The following is a 22,398-nucleotide window of genomic DNA, read 5'->3' on the forward strand; positions in this document are numbered from 1 at the left end:
TGGAAAGCTAATACAAAACTACAATAGAACTAAGAAAACTAATATTAGAGAAGCTACAAAGAAGATTACTGAAGCATTTCTTTCATTCCCAATACACAGTACAGGCCATATATTAAGTAGTTTCCCAACGAAGGGCACGCGATCTTACAATTGTCATAATCTTACAATAATCCCAACAAAGGCCATACTGAATTTCAATGAAAATATTTGTAAAATTTTATAATCCAAACAAGTTATTTTATAATTGACTGAAATTTAATTACCTTCAATTGAATTACTCAGCATTTAAAACCCTTCACCCAAACAAAGGGTTACAGTAACACTGATTTGTTTCTCCTCTGCTTCTATACATAAAAGTCAGAAGGCCCGGCGCTCTTAGAGACATAAACTTCTCCTAAATCTAAACCTTTTGTTTAACAAAAAGTAACACTTCATGCAATATTATATAGAGTGCCATGTTATTGTTAGTTGACAGTGGCATTGAAATTTAAATGGGCTAATGCAGAAACTCAGTCACAAAAGTAAAAGTCACACAAAAAAAATTATTGATCAAAGTCTGTCGAACCGACGACAGATAGAATAACAAAGGAACACACCAAAACAAAACTAATAAATATTGGCCGAGAAGGAAAAGAAGTTGAAGAAGAGGAAGGCTAGCTTTCAGGAATGAGAGGGAGTCACATGTTATGTTGACAGAATTATGAAATCCACTTGATTTTAAAAGTACAGTCTAATTATGTTAAACAATTCATTTTACAAAGTATATAACCTGAAATATCTATTATCTACCCAAATTACAAAAAAAAAAAAAATAGTTCATCTTGTGGGAGATTCTGACACTGACCTAGTGGGAGAAGAAAGAACAGGTTTTGGGGGGATTTCCAGGGAATTCATTTTGCCTTCTAGCATATCTACTACTCTAGTCATAGTAGGTCTATCCTTTGGAAAGGTTTGAACGCACCATAAGCCCACTACAGTCATTCTCTTTACTATCTCATTTTCTTCCGTTGCCATCACCTCATTAGGTCTCAAATCTCCACCCTGCTCTAGCCTGTTGTAGATCCAATGTGGGAAGTATATCTCACTTGTGTGACTTGCTTCCGCATTAATATTCTTTCTCCCTCCCACCATTTCTAGTAGCATCATTCCGTAGCTGTAAACATCAGATTTGTGTGAAACTCCGCCAAAATTTCTATTCCATACTTCTGGAGCTACATATCCTATTGTTCCTCTAGGGTCTGACATGGAAATAATGCTCTCTTTCCTAGGACAAAGCTTTGCAAGCCCAAAATCTGATATCTTAGGGCAGAAATTCTCATCCAAAAGAATGTTATGTGGCTTTATGTCAAAATGTAAAATTCGAGTGTTGCAACCCCTATGCAAGTACTCTAGTCCTCGGGCTATACCTATGGCAATTTGCCAGAAATTATCCCAACTCAAGGATGAAGTGGTTTCGAGACCCTTTTTGTATACAAACTTGTCAAGGGAACCATTGGGCATAAACTCATAAATGAGAGCTTTCTTGCGTCCTTCCAAACAGAATCCAACAAGTGTGACAACATTGACATGAGAAGTTCTAATGATGCTAGCAACCTCATTGATGAAGTCTTCACCATTTCCTTTGGATTCATTCAATATCTTTACGGCCACAGGAACACCACTGAGTAGCTCTCCTTTGTATACTGCACCAAAACCACCTTCACCTAGTTTAACTTTGAAGGAGTTGGTCATTTTCTTAACTTCTGAAAATTTGTATCTCTTCTGTGATAGAGCTCCATGGTTTTTTAAGAATGATTCTATATCTTGGCCATTCTTTATCGTAAACGAGAATTTTACTTGTGTGGATGACTTAGATTTAGTACAGCAAATTATGATGCATATCATGAATCCTCCCATTAGTGCACTTGCAAGACCTGTTAAGAGATATATAGGAGAGTAAGGGGTTAAAAGAATTTTGAATTCCTTTCATTTTTGGAAGTTAATATTTATTCGTTTAAAATGTTCACGACAAACAAGACCCAAATATAAGAACACGACGGTGAATTACCAATGCTTGTAAATTCAACCACAGATATGATAAGAATAAGAAGACAGCAGTTAATTATGTGTTTTTTTGTTATTTTAAAGACGATTTTTAGTTTTTTCATGGATATCAGGTTATTTTCAAACAAGTGTTCCCGAAGGATTGCAAAATGTTTGGTGGTTTTTTCTTCCAAAATTGAATATATTTTTCAAAAGATTTCATTTTCATTAAGAGCATTTGTGAACATAAAATAAATCAATTAATCCAATACATATACCATTTTTTTTATCTCACTGTTGATAAATAAAAAAATCTTTTATTTATCATATATTTTGTTGAAAATTTCTCTATAATTATGGAGCACCGCATTCATTAAATCTTCATGACATCAAATGCATGGAAAATAAAAGATGAAAATTTCAAGATTTTGAAATTTCATCTTTGACTCTTGATATCATATTTATTTTAGAAGAATGGAGATAATATTTTCAAGAATTCTTGAAAATATGAAAATTAATTTTTATCTATTTATTACTCTCGGAAAAAGTCATATCCCTCCACTATATAAATGAAGGCTTGTAAAAAGTTATTGCAAGTAAGCAAGTGAGATACTATCATTCAAGAGTGATAGAGTGAGAGAGGTTTTTGTAATCCTCTTTGAGAAAAGAGAGTTATATTTCCATTGGTGAGTATTTGAAAAATATTATAAATTGTCCTATTGGGTAAGATTGAGTTCATTCTAATTCTATTTCATAATGGAGAGATATTTTGTCTGGACTTGGTCTAGTGGTTTTTCCCTTTTGTATTGAGGGGATTTTTTCACATTAAAAACTTATTAGTATTGTTCTTCTTCTCTCACTCTCTTTAATTTTTTTATTGTCCATCTTAATCACATAGGGACAAAAATTTATTCTTAGTATTTTCCAACATACATGAATGTATATATTTTTTTCTATATTATTTCAACAAATATGTTTGGTTTCTAAATTTTGTGATTTTCAATCAACTTAGCAAGTAAGTATATAGTGTGTTGCTATTATTTTTCATATTGCTTTCATTCTAGAATAATTGATGTTTGAGGTTTTTTCACACCAATTAAAAACAAAATTAATATGTTACTTATTGAAAACAATAGTCAATTTGGATTATTTTTTATGTTAAAGGATCAATAACTTTGGAATTTTATGTACTATTAAAAGAAATGCTAGAAACAAACTCTTTAACAGATTTTTTTTTCTAATCATATTTAATGAAATTATTGAAAATTGCAAATTTTTGTTAGTCCCATAATATATTTAATGAGTCTCTCTTAAATTTGTAGTTTTTAATGAATTTTAATACAATTAGAGAGTGTGTTGCAACTTGCATGTACTCCTGGTTAAGAGAAATAAATATGCACAAAGTAGCGAAACAAGTTCAAGGAAAACTCGATCTATTTACCTATAATGAGTCTCAACTTCCGCGGATCTGCAACAGTCAACAGGGAAAGCAGAGATGGGTTAGCATTGTGCCAATTCAAGGAGGATATTGTAGTTGAATGTAACAAACATAAACATGTATATTTATGTGCTTTGACCAAAGGCCTCATGAAGAAAGTACATGCTAACTGCTATGACATGATATCTGAAGAGAGGCACAATGGGAATTACAATTAACTGTACACTGAACTAACATCATACAATTTAAAAGTTACCCATAACATATTTGTTTTCCATTTCAAATTAATGAAATGACTTGATTCTAATTTTTTTTAATATAAAAAAAGTTAGAACCTAGTCATATCATTTGGACCGTTTTCTTAAAAACTAAAGCGTAAAGAATACTCAATTTCAGCCTATTTTCTGCATGTAAATCCTGACAACTGATGAAGAAATCATGACAATGAGACAAGGACTTATGGTATAGGTAGCTGAATCTTTTCATGAGACAGTTAATAATTATATCAAAGAATTACACAGTTGATTTTGTTACTGAGTCTACAAAAATACAAAATAGTTCTCGTGGCTACATATTGTGTAAAACCAAATACACTTTGCAAAAGTGAAACCATAATCATCTGGCATGTAGAATTATAGATGGTTTAAGGCGAGTGTCAAACAGGTCAAAAGGAAAGGCAACGATCTGGTATACTTTGGTTAGAATATTCTAAAATGACATATTAGAATAGAAACTGCATTTGTACCCAAAAGAGGGAAATAGAAAATTAAACAACAAAAATAGAGGAAAGGAACAGAATTTGCACACAGAGAAAGGTGCCTGCTGAACAAACAACAAAAGTATAATCACAATATTTCCAAAATGTATTATTACCACTACCACAACTTTTTAAGTAGGACTTATCCTTGCAGAAGCAGAGGAACTGATTGCCATCAAATCCACAACGTCCACCACTTTTCTCACAGTAGTGGCAATCAGGTGCAGTCCAATTCAAAACAAACCCCATCTTCAAAATCTCAGTGTAATTCATTCTCAATAAGCTATTGATATTAACAGATTCATTGATGTTCAATGGCGTATTAACCATAAACTGGCACTCATTCAAGGAATAGTTTTTGTGCTCCAGTGCCTCCTTATGAAAAACCGCAAAAGAAAAATGTGTAGCATTTTTAGCACAATCTACTTCGTAAGTGGGGTAATCTATAGGTTCTGTGGAACAGTTGTAGAAGAAAGAGAGATTCCAATTTTCTGAACTGTAGGTGAATGGAGTTTGATCAAAGGTGTAATTATATAAGGGAACAGGACACTTATCCTCATAGACATCTATGTTGGCCACAGTAAATGAGGAGTTAGAGTAATAGATATCTTTCACTAAAAACTCATAATTAGAAGTTCTGAGAATTGGATTTTTGTTCATAAGGAATCTAGAAAGGATACTTAATGGGTGGGCCAGTTCCACAGCTTCTAGGTGAGCAGGCCTCAAATTTTGGATTAGAAGACATAACAGTGGTAGCCAAGAACAAGATAGTGGTAATAATGCATAGTTAAGGTTTATTGTAATGGAAGGAGATTTGGAGGATCATTTGGTTCTGGAGATTCGAAAAGGATGAAGAGAAGACAAGAGAAGAAGAGAAACTGTGTGGAGTCTAAGGTATGCATTTAGAGGAGATTTCAAAGTGGTTGGTAGGTGTTGGTAGTTGATTAGATGATAGTTGATAGTTGATAGTTTTAGAGAATTGTTTTAGAAAGAAGGCTATGTCATTGATTTCTTGGATTGATCAATTACAACATACCAATTGCCTATTTATAGGCTCAAGTCACCAACCTCTCAATGGTGGTGAATGTTTCTACATTACTTTAGGTCTTTCTAGAGTTTTCATGATAGATTAGTATCATGATAGTTCTAGATTCTTCTATCTTATACATAGACTTATAGTTCTAGATTGTTCTACCATATTCATACACATTATAGTTCTAGATTGTTCTACCATATTCTATAGTTCTAGGATATTCTACTATATACATATTATATTTAGAATATTCTAGAAATCTGTAGCAATTTCAACACTCCTCCTTGATGCAAATTTCTGTGACTCCGAGCATAGCTCGTAATTCTTCAAATCTTGGTCTTGGCAAAGCCTTCATGAATATGTCTGCAATTTGATCTTTTGTTCTGCAGTAGTCGAGTTTGATCTCTTTAGTTTCTTCAGCTTCTCTGATAAAGTGATACTTGATTGCTATGTGTTTTGTTCTGTTGTGATGAACTGGATTCTTCGCCATTGCAATTGTTGATTTGTTGTTGCAGTTGATTTTAGTAGGCTTATCTTGTTTTTCTCCCTTGTCTTCAAGTATCCTACGAAGCCATATAGCTTGACTCGTTGCTTCAGCAGCTGCCACGTACTCTGCTTCTGCTGTTGATTGTGTTACTGTAGCTTGCTTCTTCGACGCCCAAGAGAACATTCCCGATCCTAGTGAGAAAGCATAGCCAGAGATACTCTTCATGTCATCTGTTGAACCTGCCCAATCATTGTCGGTGTAGCCAAGTAATTTTGAGTTGGTTTCGGTAGTATACCATATACCGAACTCTTTTGTTCCTTGTAGATACCTCAAAATTCTTTTTCCTGCTCCAAAGTGTATTTGACTTGGGCTTTGCATGAATCTTGATAGAAGACTTGTAGCATACATTATGTCAGGCCGTGTAGCTGTCAAATATAGGAGGCTTCCAATTAGACTTCGGTATTTGGATGCATCAGCTTCTGGTGCTCCATCATTCTTCTGTAGTTTCTCATTTGTTATGAGTGGAGTAGCAATAGGTTTGCAACCATACATCTTGAATTTCTTAAGTAAGCCTTCTGTGTATTTCTTTTGCGAGATGAATATCCCTTCATTTCTCTGACTTACCTCTATGCCGAGGAAGTAACTCATCAAACCAAGGTCGGTCATCTCAAAGGTCTTCATCATGTCTTCTTTAAACTCCATAATCATCTTAGTATTGTTTCCCGTGTAGATAAGATCATCTACATATAGAGAGAGTAAGAGAGTGTACTGACCTTGAGACTTGATGTAAAGTGTAGGCTCACTCTTGCTCCTCCTGAATCCTCGATCCATGAAATACTGATCGATTCTGCTATACCATGCTCGAGGTGCTTGCTTCAAACCGTAGAGTGCTTTTCTTAGTTTTAACACTTTGTTTTCTTTGCCTTCAGACACGAATCCTTGTGGCTGCTCCACATAGATCTCTTCTTCAAATACGCCGTTAGGGAAGACGGATTTGACATCTAGTTGATAGATACTCCATCCTTTTTGTGACACAAGAGCTATTAGAGCTCTTATGGTATCAAGACGAGCTACTGGTGCAAATGTCTCATTGTAGTCAATTCCGGGTTGCTGTGAGTAACCCTTAGCTACTAGCCTCGCCTTGTGTTTTTGTATGGTGTCATCAGGGTTGAGCTTTGTCTTATAGACCCACTTAACCCCAATGATATTTTTTTCATGGGGACGATTTACTAACTCCCATGTGTTGCTTTTCTCGATCATCTGTATCTCTTCTTCCATTACCTTGACCCATACTTCCTGCTTTGACGCTTCTTCAAAGCTTCCAGGTTCAAGTATGGCCAAGTTACAGGTTTTATATATATTATAATTTTGTGATAGTTTTTTAAAATATAAAATATACAAACTGACATGTTCGTAAGGGTGTGTATGTTTTATTCTTATCTCGCTAACCTTTATCTCAGTAAGTAACGGTGTTTTTGTTTTATCAATAAGTAATGGTGTATTTGGATCAATATTTACAAAATTGATTGTAAATTGAATTGATTTGTAAAATTAATATAGTAGAGATGTAATTAAATTTTGGATGTTTTTTATTTTAAAAGTATTTTAGTATAAATTTTTTAATCAAAAAACAAGAAATCTTTTATCGTTTCTAGATAAATTAAAATTATAAAACAAAATTAATTTTATTAAACATCTATACTTTTACAAAATCAAGTTTGACCGAAATAAAAATCAGTTCTTATTATTTTTTAGTTCCTACGAGTATTTTTTTTTCTCAATAGCAATCATGTTCGACACTAATGCAGTTCCATCTTTTAATAGGGTTGAACATTAAATATGAATAATTCTAGATATTTATTTATTTTATAAAATGAAGGTTGATCATTATTTTCATTACAAAATAAAAATGTTAAAAAAGTAGAAGAGGTAAATTGTGTTGAGAGAATCAAGTGAGTCTACCTCCCTCTAAGTGTTGAACAGGTTCGAGTGTTATAAAATTCTGGAAAAAAAAATGTACTGAGAGAGAATGACCGATTGGGAGGGACTAACCTGTATTGGTACATTTGACAGCATGAGGCCTATCAGGACAGTAACACCTAAAAGCATAGACACGAGGGTCGATGTCGAAGCCGCACCTCCCTCCACTACTCTTGCACTCGCTGCAGCTAGTCGCATTCCAAAGCAACAAAAACCCTCTCTGCAGCGCCTCTCTAACCCCTCCTTTCAAATCATCCACCGTCGCATTCACAGCACCACCCTTACAACTCTCCCGCGCCGAAACCAAATCCCGATCCCCCTTATCCAACCCCACAACCGACGTCGTTTCGTTTCCCGCCGCAGAACACCAGATCCTCCGCTCCGGCACCGTTTTCTGAAGCGCCGCTGAGTCGCAGCCGTACAGCACGAACAGTTCCCTCTGGTTCGGAGCGACTCGGAATCTGTACCTTCCGACCGTGAGGTTCTGAGTCGGGGCAATACAAGAAGAAAGGTTTGGTTGTGAAAAGACGGGATTGGACACTCGGAGAGATTGGTTGTCGTAGAAAATTTGGTGGATTGTGTATGGGGTGTACATGAGAGTCAGAATTGGGAAACCGTTGTGGCTGCACGTTAGCTCGAAGCCTGGCTGCCCGCAAAAGGGTTTTTGCTTGCCTTGGATGTAGAATGGGTAGCTTATGTTCTGCCCGTTCCCACATGTCTTGGCATCGCAGGCTTCAAATCTTTCGTTCAACGAGAAAGTGATTGTGAGAAAGAGAGAAAAGAAGAGGAGGAGGAGCTGTTTTGGGTTCATTTGGGATTTCTGGTGTGGGGAGAGACGGAAGGAGCGGAGAGAAAAAGGACAGAGAGAAGAAGAAGAAAAGAAAATTATATTAAATATGAGAATTAGAGTTTAGATTGACATGATGAAATCAAAGTCTAAGCTGGCGACATTTTACTTGATTTCAGTTGTCAACATCTGCCCCATATCTTTGACTTTTGAATCAATCTTCCCAAAAGGCAAAAGAGGTTTCTACCCAAGTTGAAGAACTTGACCAACTTAACTTTAGTACTCTGATCCTATCTTATCTTCGCTCTCCATGCTCCACTTGATGAGAAAGGAAATCGGTGTTGTTTACCAAGAAGACATCCTTCACACACTTCATTGTTCTCCTTTATGCTTGGAAGATCTCTCATCATGTTCTTCTCATGTAACAACTTCAAGGCATGTGAGTTGAAGTGGCCAAATCTTCGATGTCATAGCCATGAATCATCAACTTGTACCTTCATGGCAATGTTTGTTGCATATTTTAAATTTAGAGGGAAACTTCTATTGCTCTTATTCATCTTTACTTGGGCTATCTCAGACCTTTTATTTTTGTTGTCTAAGATTTTGCATACACCTCCTTCAAAGTGAAGTGTGTAGCCTCTCTCCATCATTTGGCCAATGCTTAGAAGATTTTCTTTTAGGCTGGGGACTAGTAAGACATCATGGATGAGTCGCGTACCTTTATCTGTCTCCACCATGACAGTGCCTTTGCCTTTTGATTCAACCACACTTCCATTTCCCAGTCGAACTTTGACTTTGACAGACTCGTCAATGCTTTTGAAAATAGTCTCATCCTTGGCCATGTGATTGCTACATCCACTATCCAAGTACCAGATTCCTCCCTTTTCATTTATTGAGTCTTGAGTGGCATAGAACGTACATTGTTCTTGATCATGCTCCTCTGCGATATTAGCTTGATGCCTATTTTTGTTGCGACAATTTTTCTCTACGTGCCCGAACTTCTTGCAATGGTTGCATTGTGGCATATTACGGAACCAACAATTTTTCTCTGCGTGACCTTGCCTTTTGCATATATTGCATGGAGGATTTTTATCTGTTTTGTTCTTAAGGAAATTCCTAGAACCTTCTTTTCTTCTGGAAGTTTCTCCATAATTTTTCTTTCTTCCATTTTCTTTGTTTTGGGGCTGAAATTTAAACTTTGACTGGAAGGCATTTTCAATTGTATCTTCTTTATGCCTATACAATCTTTGCTCATATGCTTCAAGAGAGCCCACAAGTTCTGTCTCTGATAGAGTGGACAGATCTTTGGTTTCCTTAATCGTTGTCACGATTGGGTCAAACTTTTGGGGCATAGTAATTAGAATTTTCTCAACAATTTTCTTGTCAAGAATATCTTCCCCAAAAGCTCTCATTTGATTAACTATTCCTTTAACTTTAGAATAGTAATCTTTAACTGTCTCGGACTCCTTCATCTTCAATAGTTCAAAATCTTTTCTTAGAGATTGAAGTTTAATGGCACGTACCTTAACACTTCCTTGAAACTCCTCCTGCAATGTGTTCCACGCTTCTTTGGCAGTCTTAGCTCCCATAATTCTTGGAAAAATTGGATCTATCACCGCTTGTTGCAAGGTGAACAACGCCTTTGAATTTTTCTGTTTATTTTTCTTCAACTCTTTTTCTTGAGATGTATTAAGAGCTGAAGTATCCGCGGGAATGGTGAAGCCTTCTTCTACTATGTCCCATAAATCTTGAGATGAAAAATATGTTTCCATTTTAACACGCCAGAAATCATAATTTTCACCATTGAAGATAGGGACAGAAATAGTTGACAATTGAGTAGTGTTATCCATAGCTTAGAAAAAAAATATTATTAGAGTGGATTCATAGTACAAAGGAAATTTTTGAAGTAGTTGGGAGGATTTTGGAATGGTAGGTAGGTAATATAACTACGCCCAATGTATGACCAAACGTAGCTCTGATGCCACTGTTGGTAGTTGATTAGATAATAGTTGATAGTTGATAGTTTTAGAGAATTGTTTTAGAAAGAAGGCTATGTCATTGATTTCTTGGATTGATCAATTACAACATATCAATTGCCTATTTATAGGCTCAAGTCACCAACCTCTCAATGATGGTGAATGTTTTTACATTACTTTAGGTATTTCTAGAGTTTTCATGATAGATTAGCATCATGATAGTTCTAGATTCTTCTATCTTATACATAGACTTATAGTTCTAGATTGTTCTACCATATTCATACACATTATAGTTTTAAATTGTTTTACCATATTCTATAGTTCTAGGATATTCTACTATATACATTATTATATTTAAAAATATTCTAAAGATTTGTAACAATTTCAACAGTAGGTATGTATTGTGGAAATTTTTCCACGAAATTTTGTATTGGGGTTAATGATTGAAGTTTGAAAACATAGATGAAGACAAAACAAAAGTTCAAGCAATAGATAACCAGTTATTCGCTTTTTTACATGATGAGGAAGTAGGTTAACTCCCTATCTTTGTTTTCCTGAAGTTGTTAAGGGTGTTTTTTTTAATTTCATAGGTGGGTGCAAGTCCATACCATATTACTAGTCAAAAGTTGAACCCCCACAAAGGAAAGTAGGTGAAGTACCTTCGAGTGGAAGTTTGCATACTCCATTTTTTGTAGTTATATAATAAGTATTGACACAAAAAGAATACTACGGAGAATGAAAACCACATCATCCCAGTAATGGTGACATCACTATGACATATATATCTATCATTATCAATCACTCATATACGTGTAATAAATTAATTAATCAATCAATTGCTAATTTAGAAGTTTCATATACATTATAATAGAAAATCAACATTTTTTCTGTCCTATGATTGATCCCATCACTTCTTTACCTACATAACAAATCAAAGAAGCAACTATGGAATGCACAGAGTACTGTAGATGTTCTATTTACATAGATGTCGAATTTTTTATGTTATATCTGAATGCAACCGTATGTACGTAGCTTCATTTGAATAGATTGCACTAATTTAAAGTTGTATAAAGTCATGTATACAGATTTTGCAGAGTTATGACTAAAAGTTAAGGGTAACATTTTAAAATTGAGAATTATTTTATGACTATGAGGGGGAAAACCAGAATAAGTGGATGATTTGATTTGTGCAAATTTTCTAATGGAAAGTGGAGAAATCAAAGCTGTTTCGTAAAATTCTTTTAAAAATCTCAAGTAAAAGAAAGCAGAAAATGATGTCCATGATGGTGAAAGACGTGTTGGACCAGAAAGAAGGAAAAGATATTTGCTGCACTTGCAAAGAAATGCAATACATGCAACTCCTTTGATAAAAAAATCACAAATATACCCTTAACATATAGTAGTTGTTTTCAAATCAATGATTTCCCTTTCTTCTTTTCCTTGGCTGAGTCAGTGATAATCTCGAGCTATTTATGAATATGATAAACGTCGTAATGTTATTTTATTACCAAGTTATATTACTTGTCTGAGATATTAAGCTTCAACTATTTAATTGATTGTTTTACCCGCACAAAACATGTGCAAAATTTCAATCAAATAAAATCCTAATTAACTTTTATAGTGTGTTTGGATGGAGAAATTTAAAATTCTAAAAAAATTTAAATTCTAAGAATTTCAAATATTTCAATTGAAATTCTTTTATTTTCAAAATTTTGTGTTTGGATAAAAAAAATTAAAATTATGAGATGAAAAAAATGAATGAAAAAAAAGACAAAATATGATTGTTATGCTAGTTATACGTATTGTTCCTCTATACTCACACTCGATCGATATTTTAGGAGCTCAGACGGTGTTTCTTGAAGAAGACGGTGAGAAGAGAATTTCAATTTCTCACATTTTAGAAGGAAATTGAAATTTCATATTTTTAGTTGTTTAAAATTATGTTTTAAAATTTCAAAATTTTAAATTCTTCGTAAAAAGTATCCAAACAATGAATTCTAAATTACAGAAATTCAAATTATCTGATAAATTACTTTCCTCAGTTAAAATTCTCTATCCAAACGCACTATTAGTGTGTTTGGGAGGACAAAAAGGATACGGAGACAATTTTTTTAATTAATTTTAAATTAAGAAATTCATATAACATCCATAAAAATAAATAAACATTGGAATATTAAATTTATACCAATTTATTATTTTATTTTTATTTAAGAAATTACTTATCAAAAATGATTTTTTTCCTATTCCTAATGATTGTTGGTACAGCCAGTTAGCCACATGTATGCATGATACATCCAAGAAATAAAAGTAAATGAAGGAAAAGAAGAAAAGGGATGGATCATACTTTTCCGTCGTGTACCACCATTTTTATCTAAAGGACATTTTTAATTTTTTATAACTTTAGACCACAAAGAAAAGAGAATAAAAAAGTGTGACTACAAAATGTAGCTTATATCACAGTCAAGTGATATACAATAAAAAATTAACATAAATATTTATAGCACCTTTCCTCAGACTGTAAATTATATATCAATAGTAATTTCAAACATAGATAACAGTTTCCCCTCTTAAAAAAGTTCGCTGGAAATTTTGTCTTGAGTCATGCTCATGTATTCTGTTAATAATATATGCATGGCAGTATATTATGTTTGAATTTATTCATCAAAGAATTTTTAAATACATGTAATATACGAACCATGAAAATAAAATTGATAGGTTGGCTATTAAAAATCCATTAACATAGTAAAAAGAATGATGGTTATAAACAAATTTAGACATAATGAATATAGCAAAACAAATGCGACAGTAATTCATAGAAAATTACTTGATATATTAAGGGTTATAAAGGAAAAATATCAGGAAACGTGACTAAAAGTCAAAGCGAATTCACACGTATAGGAAAAGGAGGAAAGACTGAGAAAGAAAAAACCAAACAACTAATAGCTGGAGAGAAAATTCAGGAAACATGTTAATTTGATTACACGTTCAAAGCCAGACAATGGATCTAATGGGAAGTGAAGCTGTAAAGAAGGAACCACCAAATATAATAGTATTTGTAAGGGACCATCAGAGAAGGACACAGCGAGAATTGGAAAAATGTGCAGTCAACTACTCTAGTTTTTATCGAAGTCATGTCAACAATAGTAATTATTAAATAAGAAAAAGTAATTAAATTTTACTTATATTTGAAAATGAAAATATAATCTAATATAATATCAGAAATTCATGTTATTCCACTCTGTTTTTGTTTCTGGGTTCCTGAGATAACCTCTGTAGGATGTATGTCCCCAAGTTAATACCAAAGCTCATAGATATGCTCTATAGGACTTGGTGGAGGGTACTACTGGGTGGGAACTATTGGAATCCAAGATCGGGAACTTCAGTAAATAATTGCATGTTGGGTATAAAGTATTTGAAAAACAGAACCAAAAAAGAAGTGATTATAGTTTCAAAATAAGCTAAAATAAATATGAATTGTTGATATGGAAAATTCCAGGATAGGAATAATGGTGGGTTGCTCCAATTAATTAGAGATTTGATGTGGCTATTTTTGGCCTGTGAGTTGCAACAGAGATGGAAAGAGCAAAGAGATGCTTCTTCATCTTCAATTGTTGCATCAAATTAAATGACAGAGAAAAAGAGCACCCAAGACTAAGCAAGGCTGTGAGATGACGTAGACGAGTGAAGTTCAAGAAAAGAGGATAGAAGACGTACTTCTTTTTGGAGGAGAACAGCGTAGGGAATGAGATCCATCTGGGCAGAAATAGCATGAAACTATATCATGTTCATCAATTTCTTCCTTCCAGCACTCTCCTTCACTTCCCAGGCATTTTGTGCAATTTTCAGAAACATCATAAATTACCTCAAACCCTTCGCATATGTTGTTGCTGTACAATGAAGGATTGGGATACAGGAAGTGAGTGGCCTTCGCATGAATGTCATCATATATGTTCTTAGATTGCAGAGAACAAACGTTGGGGTCAAGGTCAGTTGGCACTACTCTCATGGTTCGAGTGGTGTCGTGGATGTTCTTCACCATCAAATTATGTGAGGCAATTAGAATAGTAGTAATATCATCATGGCAGCTCAGCCTGAATGCTTCGCCGCCACCACAATGAGGGGGTCGGTTCTCTCCCCAGAATGGATAGAAGATGCCGGAAAGTGTTCCACAGTTGTATGGCCATTCCTTACAAGCCGAATAATTGAAGACAGATGGTGGTTGAGAGAGGGACTGCGGCAGAGTGATAAAGAATAAGCAAGAAATGGACGTGAGGAGCATGTGGATATGGATATCCATTCTTACTACCAACGCCCTCAAAAGCCTCTCGCTTAAAATATTCATGCAGTCTCTCTTGATGCCAAATATAATGTAAAAGTTTTAGAAGCAGTTCTCAGAAAATGAAGCAAAAAGTCCTCTCCCAGGAAACTACCACCCTCTTTCTCCCTCACCCTGTGCCTTCTTCTCACATCCCCACACCAAAACAAATTAGTATTCAAAATTCTGAAAAACACGACCCAGTCTCCTCTAGTACTCTTGCTTCCTAATTCGCATTGCACAATTTCTCATGCCTAATGTTTTTTTAATCAACTACAGTACTATACCCAATTACACAACACGGCATATCTCACCTCACCTAACTTTACTTCATTAGACGGAATTCTATATACTTTTACAAAAAATAAATTAATTAATTTCCTTGTGACAAGGTGCAAGCTATTTGTCTAGCCAATAAATCGATTTATCTGCAGATTTTTTATGGCAGGGGACGAACTCAGTTTCTTACTTTTGTGGGGTCATGTCACAAGTTAATTTTTTCTAATCCAAAGAGTATAAACTATCCGTTAGGGTCGTGTAATTTACATTTTAGTTACTTCAGTTCAAACATTCGCCAGAACTTCAAAAAAATGATTAAATTTTTTTTCATAAATTCACATGTAGTATTAATTCATTAATTATCGTTATCTTATTCTAGGCCTGCTCTGTACATTTTAAACTTGTGACATGACCATCTTAACAATAGCCTTTTTCAAAACTATTTGAAATAGACCGGCCATATTAATTTTGTTTATTATTATAAATACGAATGTATCCGATGCTGATTTCTAAGCAATCTGAAACATGTGAAAGGATATAGTTGTTTTTAATAATGAAAACTTCAACTTTGTCACGTCCTAGTAAACAAAAGGCAAACTGTTTTAAGAAGTTATTCCTCAAGCCTCAACCATTAAATGTGCGTTCAAGAGAAACCCAATTAAAATGAGAATGAAAAACAAAGCATTTTATGAAATTGAGTCTACCATTGCTGCTTCACTTTGACCCACCATTATTAGGATTAAGAGAAACACCCCAGAAAATGGGAACTTGTACACAAGAAGCCCCACAGACCACAGTTCAAAACCAGGCCTAGAACAGGGGTTTCCATCAACGTGGAAAATAAGGTTCTTAATCTTAGTGTCAACCTTACACCTAAAATTGTTGATTGGCCTATGAAAAATCCAGGACACAGTCATAGAATATGGTGATGTTGTGCACGGTATATATTGGAAGGGGGTGGAAGTCAGAGTAAGTGTTTGTGAAATTCGTGGAACAATAATCATTTTTTGTTTTTTTAAGGACAAACTTAGTTGTCAGAAATATTAGTTTGCATGTTGTAGATTTTGATATAGATATATGAATACATTTATGGTCAATTGATCATCGAAGGAAGAGTTGCATGTTGTAGAAATATGTGTTCTAATCAAAAGAGTATGTTAGAGGATATGTTATTGCATACTCTAATTTTTATTTATTTTTTGTATTCTAACAAATTGTTAATTATAGTATGTGATTTACAACGCTCCACTTCTATGTAGGTGATGCCCCACAAAGGATCATCCAAATTTATATGCGACAAGGCAGCACACAGTCACTTATCTTGGAAAATTATAATAAAAAAAAGTAGTACAGCTTGTTAGGTAACTGTTGCCATCATATTTCCATGAAAATCCAAATTTTTAACATCCAATCACTAATGTGACACATACCATTATCGTTATATGCAGACTTTTAAAAGCTTATACTCAGTTATTACCAAGTAATATTTAAAAGTCAACGTAAGCTAAGCTCACCCTTACCAAACCTACACAAGACATTATAAAATTTGACACGTTATCTCACAACGCGGTCTTCAATAGTTCGATCCAATATTATAAATCTTCCACACAGAATGAAGAAAGAAAAAATCAAAGGGAACTATTCTAACGAAAGAATACTCGTGAACAAGCAGAACAAACAATTCTAATTCCATGTCTAGGAAATGAGCCTCTACCTAATCCTGAGTGGAAGAATAGCATGTTTGGTTTCACATCTCATCTCAGATATAGTTTTTCACATTTATTGAGAAGCTAGTAGTTATAACTTTAGCCTTTTATATCCTAAACGTGATTTCTTACTTCTCAATTGGTTTCTAAACAGGCATGCACGTAAGGAATTTTGGATCCTCAAAGAAAATTGAATGCCACCATCCAAAAGAATAAGATTATTCATTAGGGGTACTTAATCAAAATCAGGAGAAGGAAGAATACATACTCGGAGCATGTGGAGACTTTTCTTGAAATTTTGGACCAAAAGGGGGTGACAGTGCCTGTTCTGGTGTTGGTTTAGGCGTTGGTGCTGCTAAGGGAGAACTTGTTTGGCTTTTGCTACAAACCTCATCATAAGATTGCTGATTAGGACAGAGGCACGTAAATGCATCCTTAGATACGTTGTGTCCACATCTCCCACCAGATTTTATGCAACCATCACATTGTCCTTCATCCACACCAATCCACCCTACCTCAAATCCTTTTTCTAAAACATTTTCCACTTGCAAAGCATCCTTCACAGCCTCTCTTAGAACAGAAACATTGATGCTATGCTTGCACCCCAGATCCTTCAAATTACCCACATCAGTACTTGACACAAAGAATGCATCTCGAAAACCACCATCTATGGGGCAACTAAATGATATTGTTCCTTTAATATTCACACTAGACGTATATGTAACAGGAGGACCACAATCATATAACAAAGTATAGTCATCATCATTGGAATTGTAGTTGAAGAAATCAGAATCCAACTTGACATTGCTATACTCATCAGTACAAGGGTCATCCCATAAATCCAACCTTGCCATCTTCAAAACCTTAGATGTTTGATCAATATCAATAACATGGAATCTCTGCGACATCATGTCAATTGTCACGTTGTCTTGTTGGCAATCAAGCTTGAACTTTGGATGCCCACAATAACTTTGTTGGTGATCACTACTCCAAAATGGGTAGCGAATGTCGATTTCACCACAGCTAAAAGGTTCACATGCTGAGTACCCTTCAACATCACTCGAAACATATTTTGGGAAGAAGAGTGTAAAGAAGAAAAGGGTGTTGATGATTGAAGAAAGAGGTGGAAGAAGAGGAAGAGCCATGATAGAAATTAATCTGATAAGGGCCTTAATGTGCAGATCAACCTTAGCTTGTAAGAGGCTTTGGTTGTTGGTGAGGCAAATGATCAACTGATCAAGTACGGCACGATAATATATATATATATATATATATATATATATAAGTCAAACTAAATGACGTTTAACTAGCTAGTTTGATGGCTTTCATAAAAATGGTGTTGGCTATTTGGAAGTAAACATTAAAATATACTCTGAACCTTAAAAATTTTGGTTCTCCAAACATGTACTTATCCAGTAAGATTTTTATTCACTGGCTGCAGTGTCTTTGTCACGTTAGTGATGTTGTGATTAGATTTTTTTTTCCTATTTTATATTTTTATTCAATAAATCAAGACAAACTTAACCAAAGGGGAATGATAAACGAGAGGAAAATATACAAGATATAGAATTGAAGAAGAATCAGATACATGTTTTTAGATTGTTTTAGTGTTATTTTTTTAATTAGAGTTAAAGTTTTATCTCAGAGTGTTATAAAAGTTATCATTAATTAAAGGTTAGTACAAATTATTAAAATAAAACTGTAATTCTAATAAAAGAATAGTACTTAAAATACAAAATTGTATCTAATTGTTGTGCTATAAAATATATACAATGAAGGTGGAAAGGAAAATTTCAAAAACAATACTACGTGTTCTGCTGGAAAACGTACCGTTGCCCAAAACTAATTGTGCAAGCAAACTGGTAATACGTTAATTAATTAAACTAAAACTCTCCACCTACATTTATTAATTAACTTAATTAAACCCTCCACCTACCGCTTTTTATTATTTTTAATCTTTCCCTTTTATTAAAAGAAAATCATTTACAACTACTACGTTTTAGATAAGTCCATAAGGTAATGAGATCGAGTCTCCTACTACTTTTCCCCTTTTATACATTGTTATAGTTCAGTTAATACATGTTTATATTATGTTCTTAACAAAGAGATTTTTATATAGAAAGGAATCCAAAAATACTGATGCAAAGTAAGGTAAAGGGGATATAAAAAATAGCACTGTTTGTGTATTCACCATTTTTATTACTATGTCAGCGAAAGTAACATAATCTGCAGACTAAATAATTATGACTTAATAGTTAATACCCAATTTCATCCGTTAGTTTACTTAAAAGACTCAATTAGATACCTTAATTTTTTGATTATGCAATTGAGCTCCTTAGTTCTTAAAATTGATCCAATTGTAATGTTAGGTGTTTAGGGTTCATGTGCCCAAACGGAGATGAGGAAGATGAACGGGGTCAGGTTCTTTGACGGGTTTACATCAGACATGGTTGTCCTTATTTAATTTCCCCATTTATCCTCTGACTAATTAAATAAATAAACGCTTTATTTTAGTATTCTACATTACAAGTTTCACCTACGGCCTTTTACCTAGTTAGCCCAGCAGTCCTGTAACAGCTTTAAGCCCAAGCCCAAATTCAGTAACTCATTCCCCACCCACTTACCCAACCAGGTCCTCCTTATTACATTCATAAATATTAATGATAAAAAATATTTAAAAATTAAAAAAGTCAACAAATATATTATATAATTATTTTTTTAATAACAATGTAAAAAATATTTATAGTATCAATATATTTTAATTAAATTAAACAATTTTGATTTAACCCTGGTTTGTTACTTATAATCTAGTGTTTTTCTAATTTAGTTCCATTTTTTAGCATACAAAAATCAAATGTGAAATGGTATACCTTTATCTTTTGGTTATTTTATATACACTGATACACACCTCTCAAAAATTAAGGAAAATAATAAATGTGCACTCCATGTTGATGTAGAAAAAAGATATTATGTCTAAAATTAATAAATACACTTTAAGATCGAAAGAGACTATTTTTTAATGTTCACCTAACATATTTTTTTATAACTGATGTGACCATTTTTATATTTACACAATACGTGGTCGACCTGAATTAATTACAACGAATAAAATAATAAAATATCTTTAAAAGATAATATGTTAGAAGTAAACTTGGATAGTCTAAACTACACTAATTAACCCAACGAAAAATCAGTCAAATAAAGCATCAAAATGAATCACAACATCTACTGAAGCCACCACAAAGTCTATCTATTTTATTTTTTTATCAATAAATATTAGTTATTATAATATTAATTTATATTAATAGAAAAAAAAATTAAATTCATAATCTTTCACTCTTTCCATTTTCCTTTAACCATCTAATCCACATTATATCCCAATAATCAATCTAATCCACCAGTTGCAAGTATAATTAAATTCTAAATCTTAATAAAAGCAATCACTCATATATATATATATATATATATATATGCAGACTAGTGAAGCTGTGCTTATGTGAATATGAGCAAAGATTTCACTAATAGAAAAAATGTACAATAATTTTTCAAAGAGATAAAAGGAGTTCTTGTACCTTTTTCGCAACTATTGACTTCAGTTCTGCCATCTGAGCATAAGCACCTCGATTGCTTAGTGGCTGGATCGAATATGCAATGGCCATTAGACTCCTCGCACACTGCACATTCCTGAGCTCTCATCCAATCAAGCACGAATCCTTTCTTCATAGCATCACCAAAACCAGTGATCAAGCCACTAGTTTTTCAATCTCATCCTGCTTCACTGTCACCACAACATGTTCCTCACAGTGCCTAAGCCAATCATGGTCATCACTTTCAGCTTCATCCCCGGCCATAAACACATAAGATTGATTCGTATTATGTTTCAAGCACCCTATAGACTGAACAGATGAATTATAAGAACTGCACTTGAAATAGAAACTGAGGTTAAAACATTTTTCTCTCATTTATTTAATTTTTAAAAACTTTATTAAATTTTTAAATAAAACTTTTTATATTTATTTTAAAAAAATAAGATGTTACAAAGCCTTGTGCGGTATATATGGGCTATAATTTTTTAACCCATTTAAATTATGAACTTTTTAGCTTAGCTCATTTAACCCATGGGTTAAACATGTTTGATAATGGGCTTCTTAGACTTTTTATGCCTTAATTTTTTTTTTTAGTTTAGTAAAAGTAAAATATAAATAGATACTAATAAAATAAAAGGATCATCGTGATTTTACTTGAAATTAGATACATTTCAAACTAATCAATACTAAATCAAAATCCATAAAGTATAATTCTAAAACATCAAGTGATTATTTTAAATAGTTCAATTTAATCCTCAAATTTTTAAAAATAAAAACTAAATTAATATCTTTTTAAAAATTTGAAGATTAAATTGAACCTTTTAAAAATTTGGAAACCAAAGTGATTCATTTAAAATAGTTTGAAGATCAAATTGATAATTAAGTCAATGTTTAATTAATTTCAATCGATAAAAAAATATAATACTTTTGAATATGTAATTAGGAAGAATTGTCCATTTTAGCCTAGTAATGGAAGAAAAAGGCTAAAATGCTGAAAGTGATGTTCACATAATTATGGTCCATGCTATTAACTGGCAGGCAGCTACCGAGTCAAGGGTCCGAGACTTGCCAGCACTACATCAATAATTCAATACCAGCATAATGCATGATTTTTTAACAAAAACATGCCTTGAATACAGATTATATTTAAACATAAAAATCAAATTTTATACTATTTTATTTATATTGAAATTCCTATAACTATATACCAAATTACAAATTTTTTTATATCCGGTGTATTAGTTCAAAGAAATTTTTGAATGAATTATATTAAAAGTAATTATTAATTATATGCATTGTGTTAACTCATCGACAAATACACCAATTTGTCTAAGTAATAAATTAAAATGGAAGCCTGAGTGTCGAATTCATCGAATTCACATGGTCTTTGATTGTACTCAGAGTTGAGTATATCCAATTTTCAAGCAACTAATGAATTGATTCAAATATTTGTAATATGTGACATTAAAAGTTAATTAACATGAAATTAAACTAATTAACTAGCACGTGCAACGGAAAAAAACAAACACTCGGAATGGTGAGGTGACAGTCGAAACAAAATGACTGATATGTTGGGGCTTAGCCTATCAAAACTATTCTTGATGCAATATTAATTATTTTTTCCTATTCAATATTATTTTAATTAACACTTATATCTACTCGTATACTCTAACCGCAATTCCTCACATGAAAGAGCCTAATTTTCTTAATTTCTCTCATAATCCCTTAAGAGATAAACTAGCTAAATTGCATTATAAATTGAGATGCAAAGACAGGTTAAATGAAATCATTTTATCCCTAGAGATGAATTATTTAGATGTTCTCTCTCTCAGTTCTTAAGAGATAAATATTTTTCAATGAATATGGATGATCAATCCACAAGTATGAAATTAAGCATAGAAGAGAGACAATGAAACTGAAATAACATTAAATAAATAGTAAAAATCGTTACATTAAGAGTGTTTGATTGCAAAGATCCCAACAATGAGTTTTTTAACCTCTCATTGTCATGAGAGGCTTAAAATTACAAAA

General features: G+C 33.2%; 1 protein-coding gene and 1 long non-coding RNA gene across 5 annotated transcripts; one reads left to right on the plus strand and one right to left on the minus strand.

The window, feature by feature from the left end:
- Window positions 1–658: 658 nt before the first annotated feature.
- LOC102665158 (LEAF RUST 10 DISEASE-RESISTANCE LOCUS RECEPTOR-LIKE PROTEIN KINASE-like 2.5) lies at window positions 659–18,370 on the minus strand. Of its 4 annotated transcripts, none has more exons than XM_006587432.4 (3): window positions 17,049–18,370; window positions 3,464–3,490; window positions 659–1,913 (listed from the first exon to the last, which is right to left on the minus strand). In XM_006587432.4, exons 1-3 carry the CDS (start codon window positions 17,923–17,925, stop codon window positions 817–819), a joined length of 2,001 nt encoding a protein of 666 aa, XP_006587495.1. In that variant the 5' UTR covers window positions 17,926–18,370; the 3' UTR covers window positions 659–816. The 4 variants fall into 4 exon arrangements, with proteins under 4 accessions (XP_006587495.1, XP_014617731.1, XP_014617732.1 ...); XM_014762245.3 differs by lacking the exon at window positions 17,049–18,370 and adding an exon at window positions 7,790–8,893; XM_014762246.3 differs by lacking the exon at window positions 17,049–18,370 and adding an exon at window positions 4,334–5,277.
- Window positions 16,697–16,985, plus strand: LOC121172771 (uncharacterized). Its single transcript, XR_005886392.1, has 2 exons — window positions 16,697–16,813; window positions 16,935–16,985. It is a non-coding gene; the product is annotated as an uncharacterized lncRNA (long non-coding RNA).
- Window positions 18,371–22,398: the final 4,028 nt, after the last annotated feature.

The sequence above is a fragment of the Glycine max genome, chromosome 9, assembly GCF_000004515.6.
Source record: "Glycine max cultivar Williams 82 chromosome 9, Glycine_max_v4.0, whole genome shotgun sequence".
NCBI classification, from domain to species: Eukaryota; Viridiplantae; Streptophyta; class Magnoliopsida; order Fabales; family Fabaceae; genus Glycine; species Glycine max.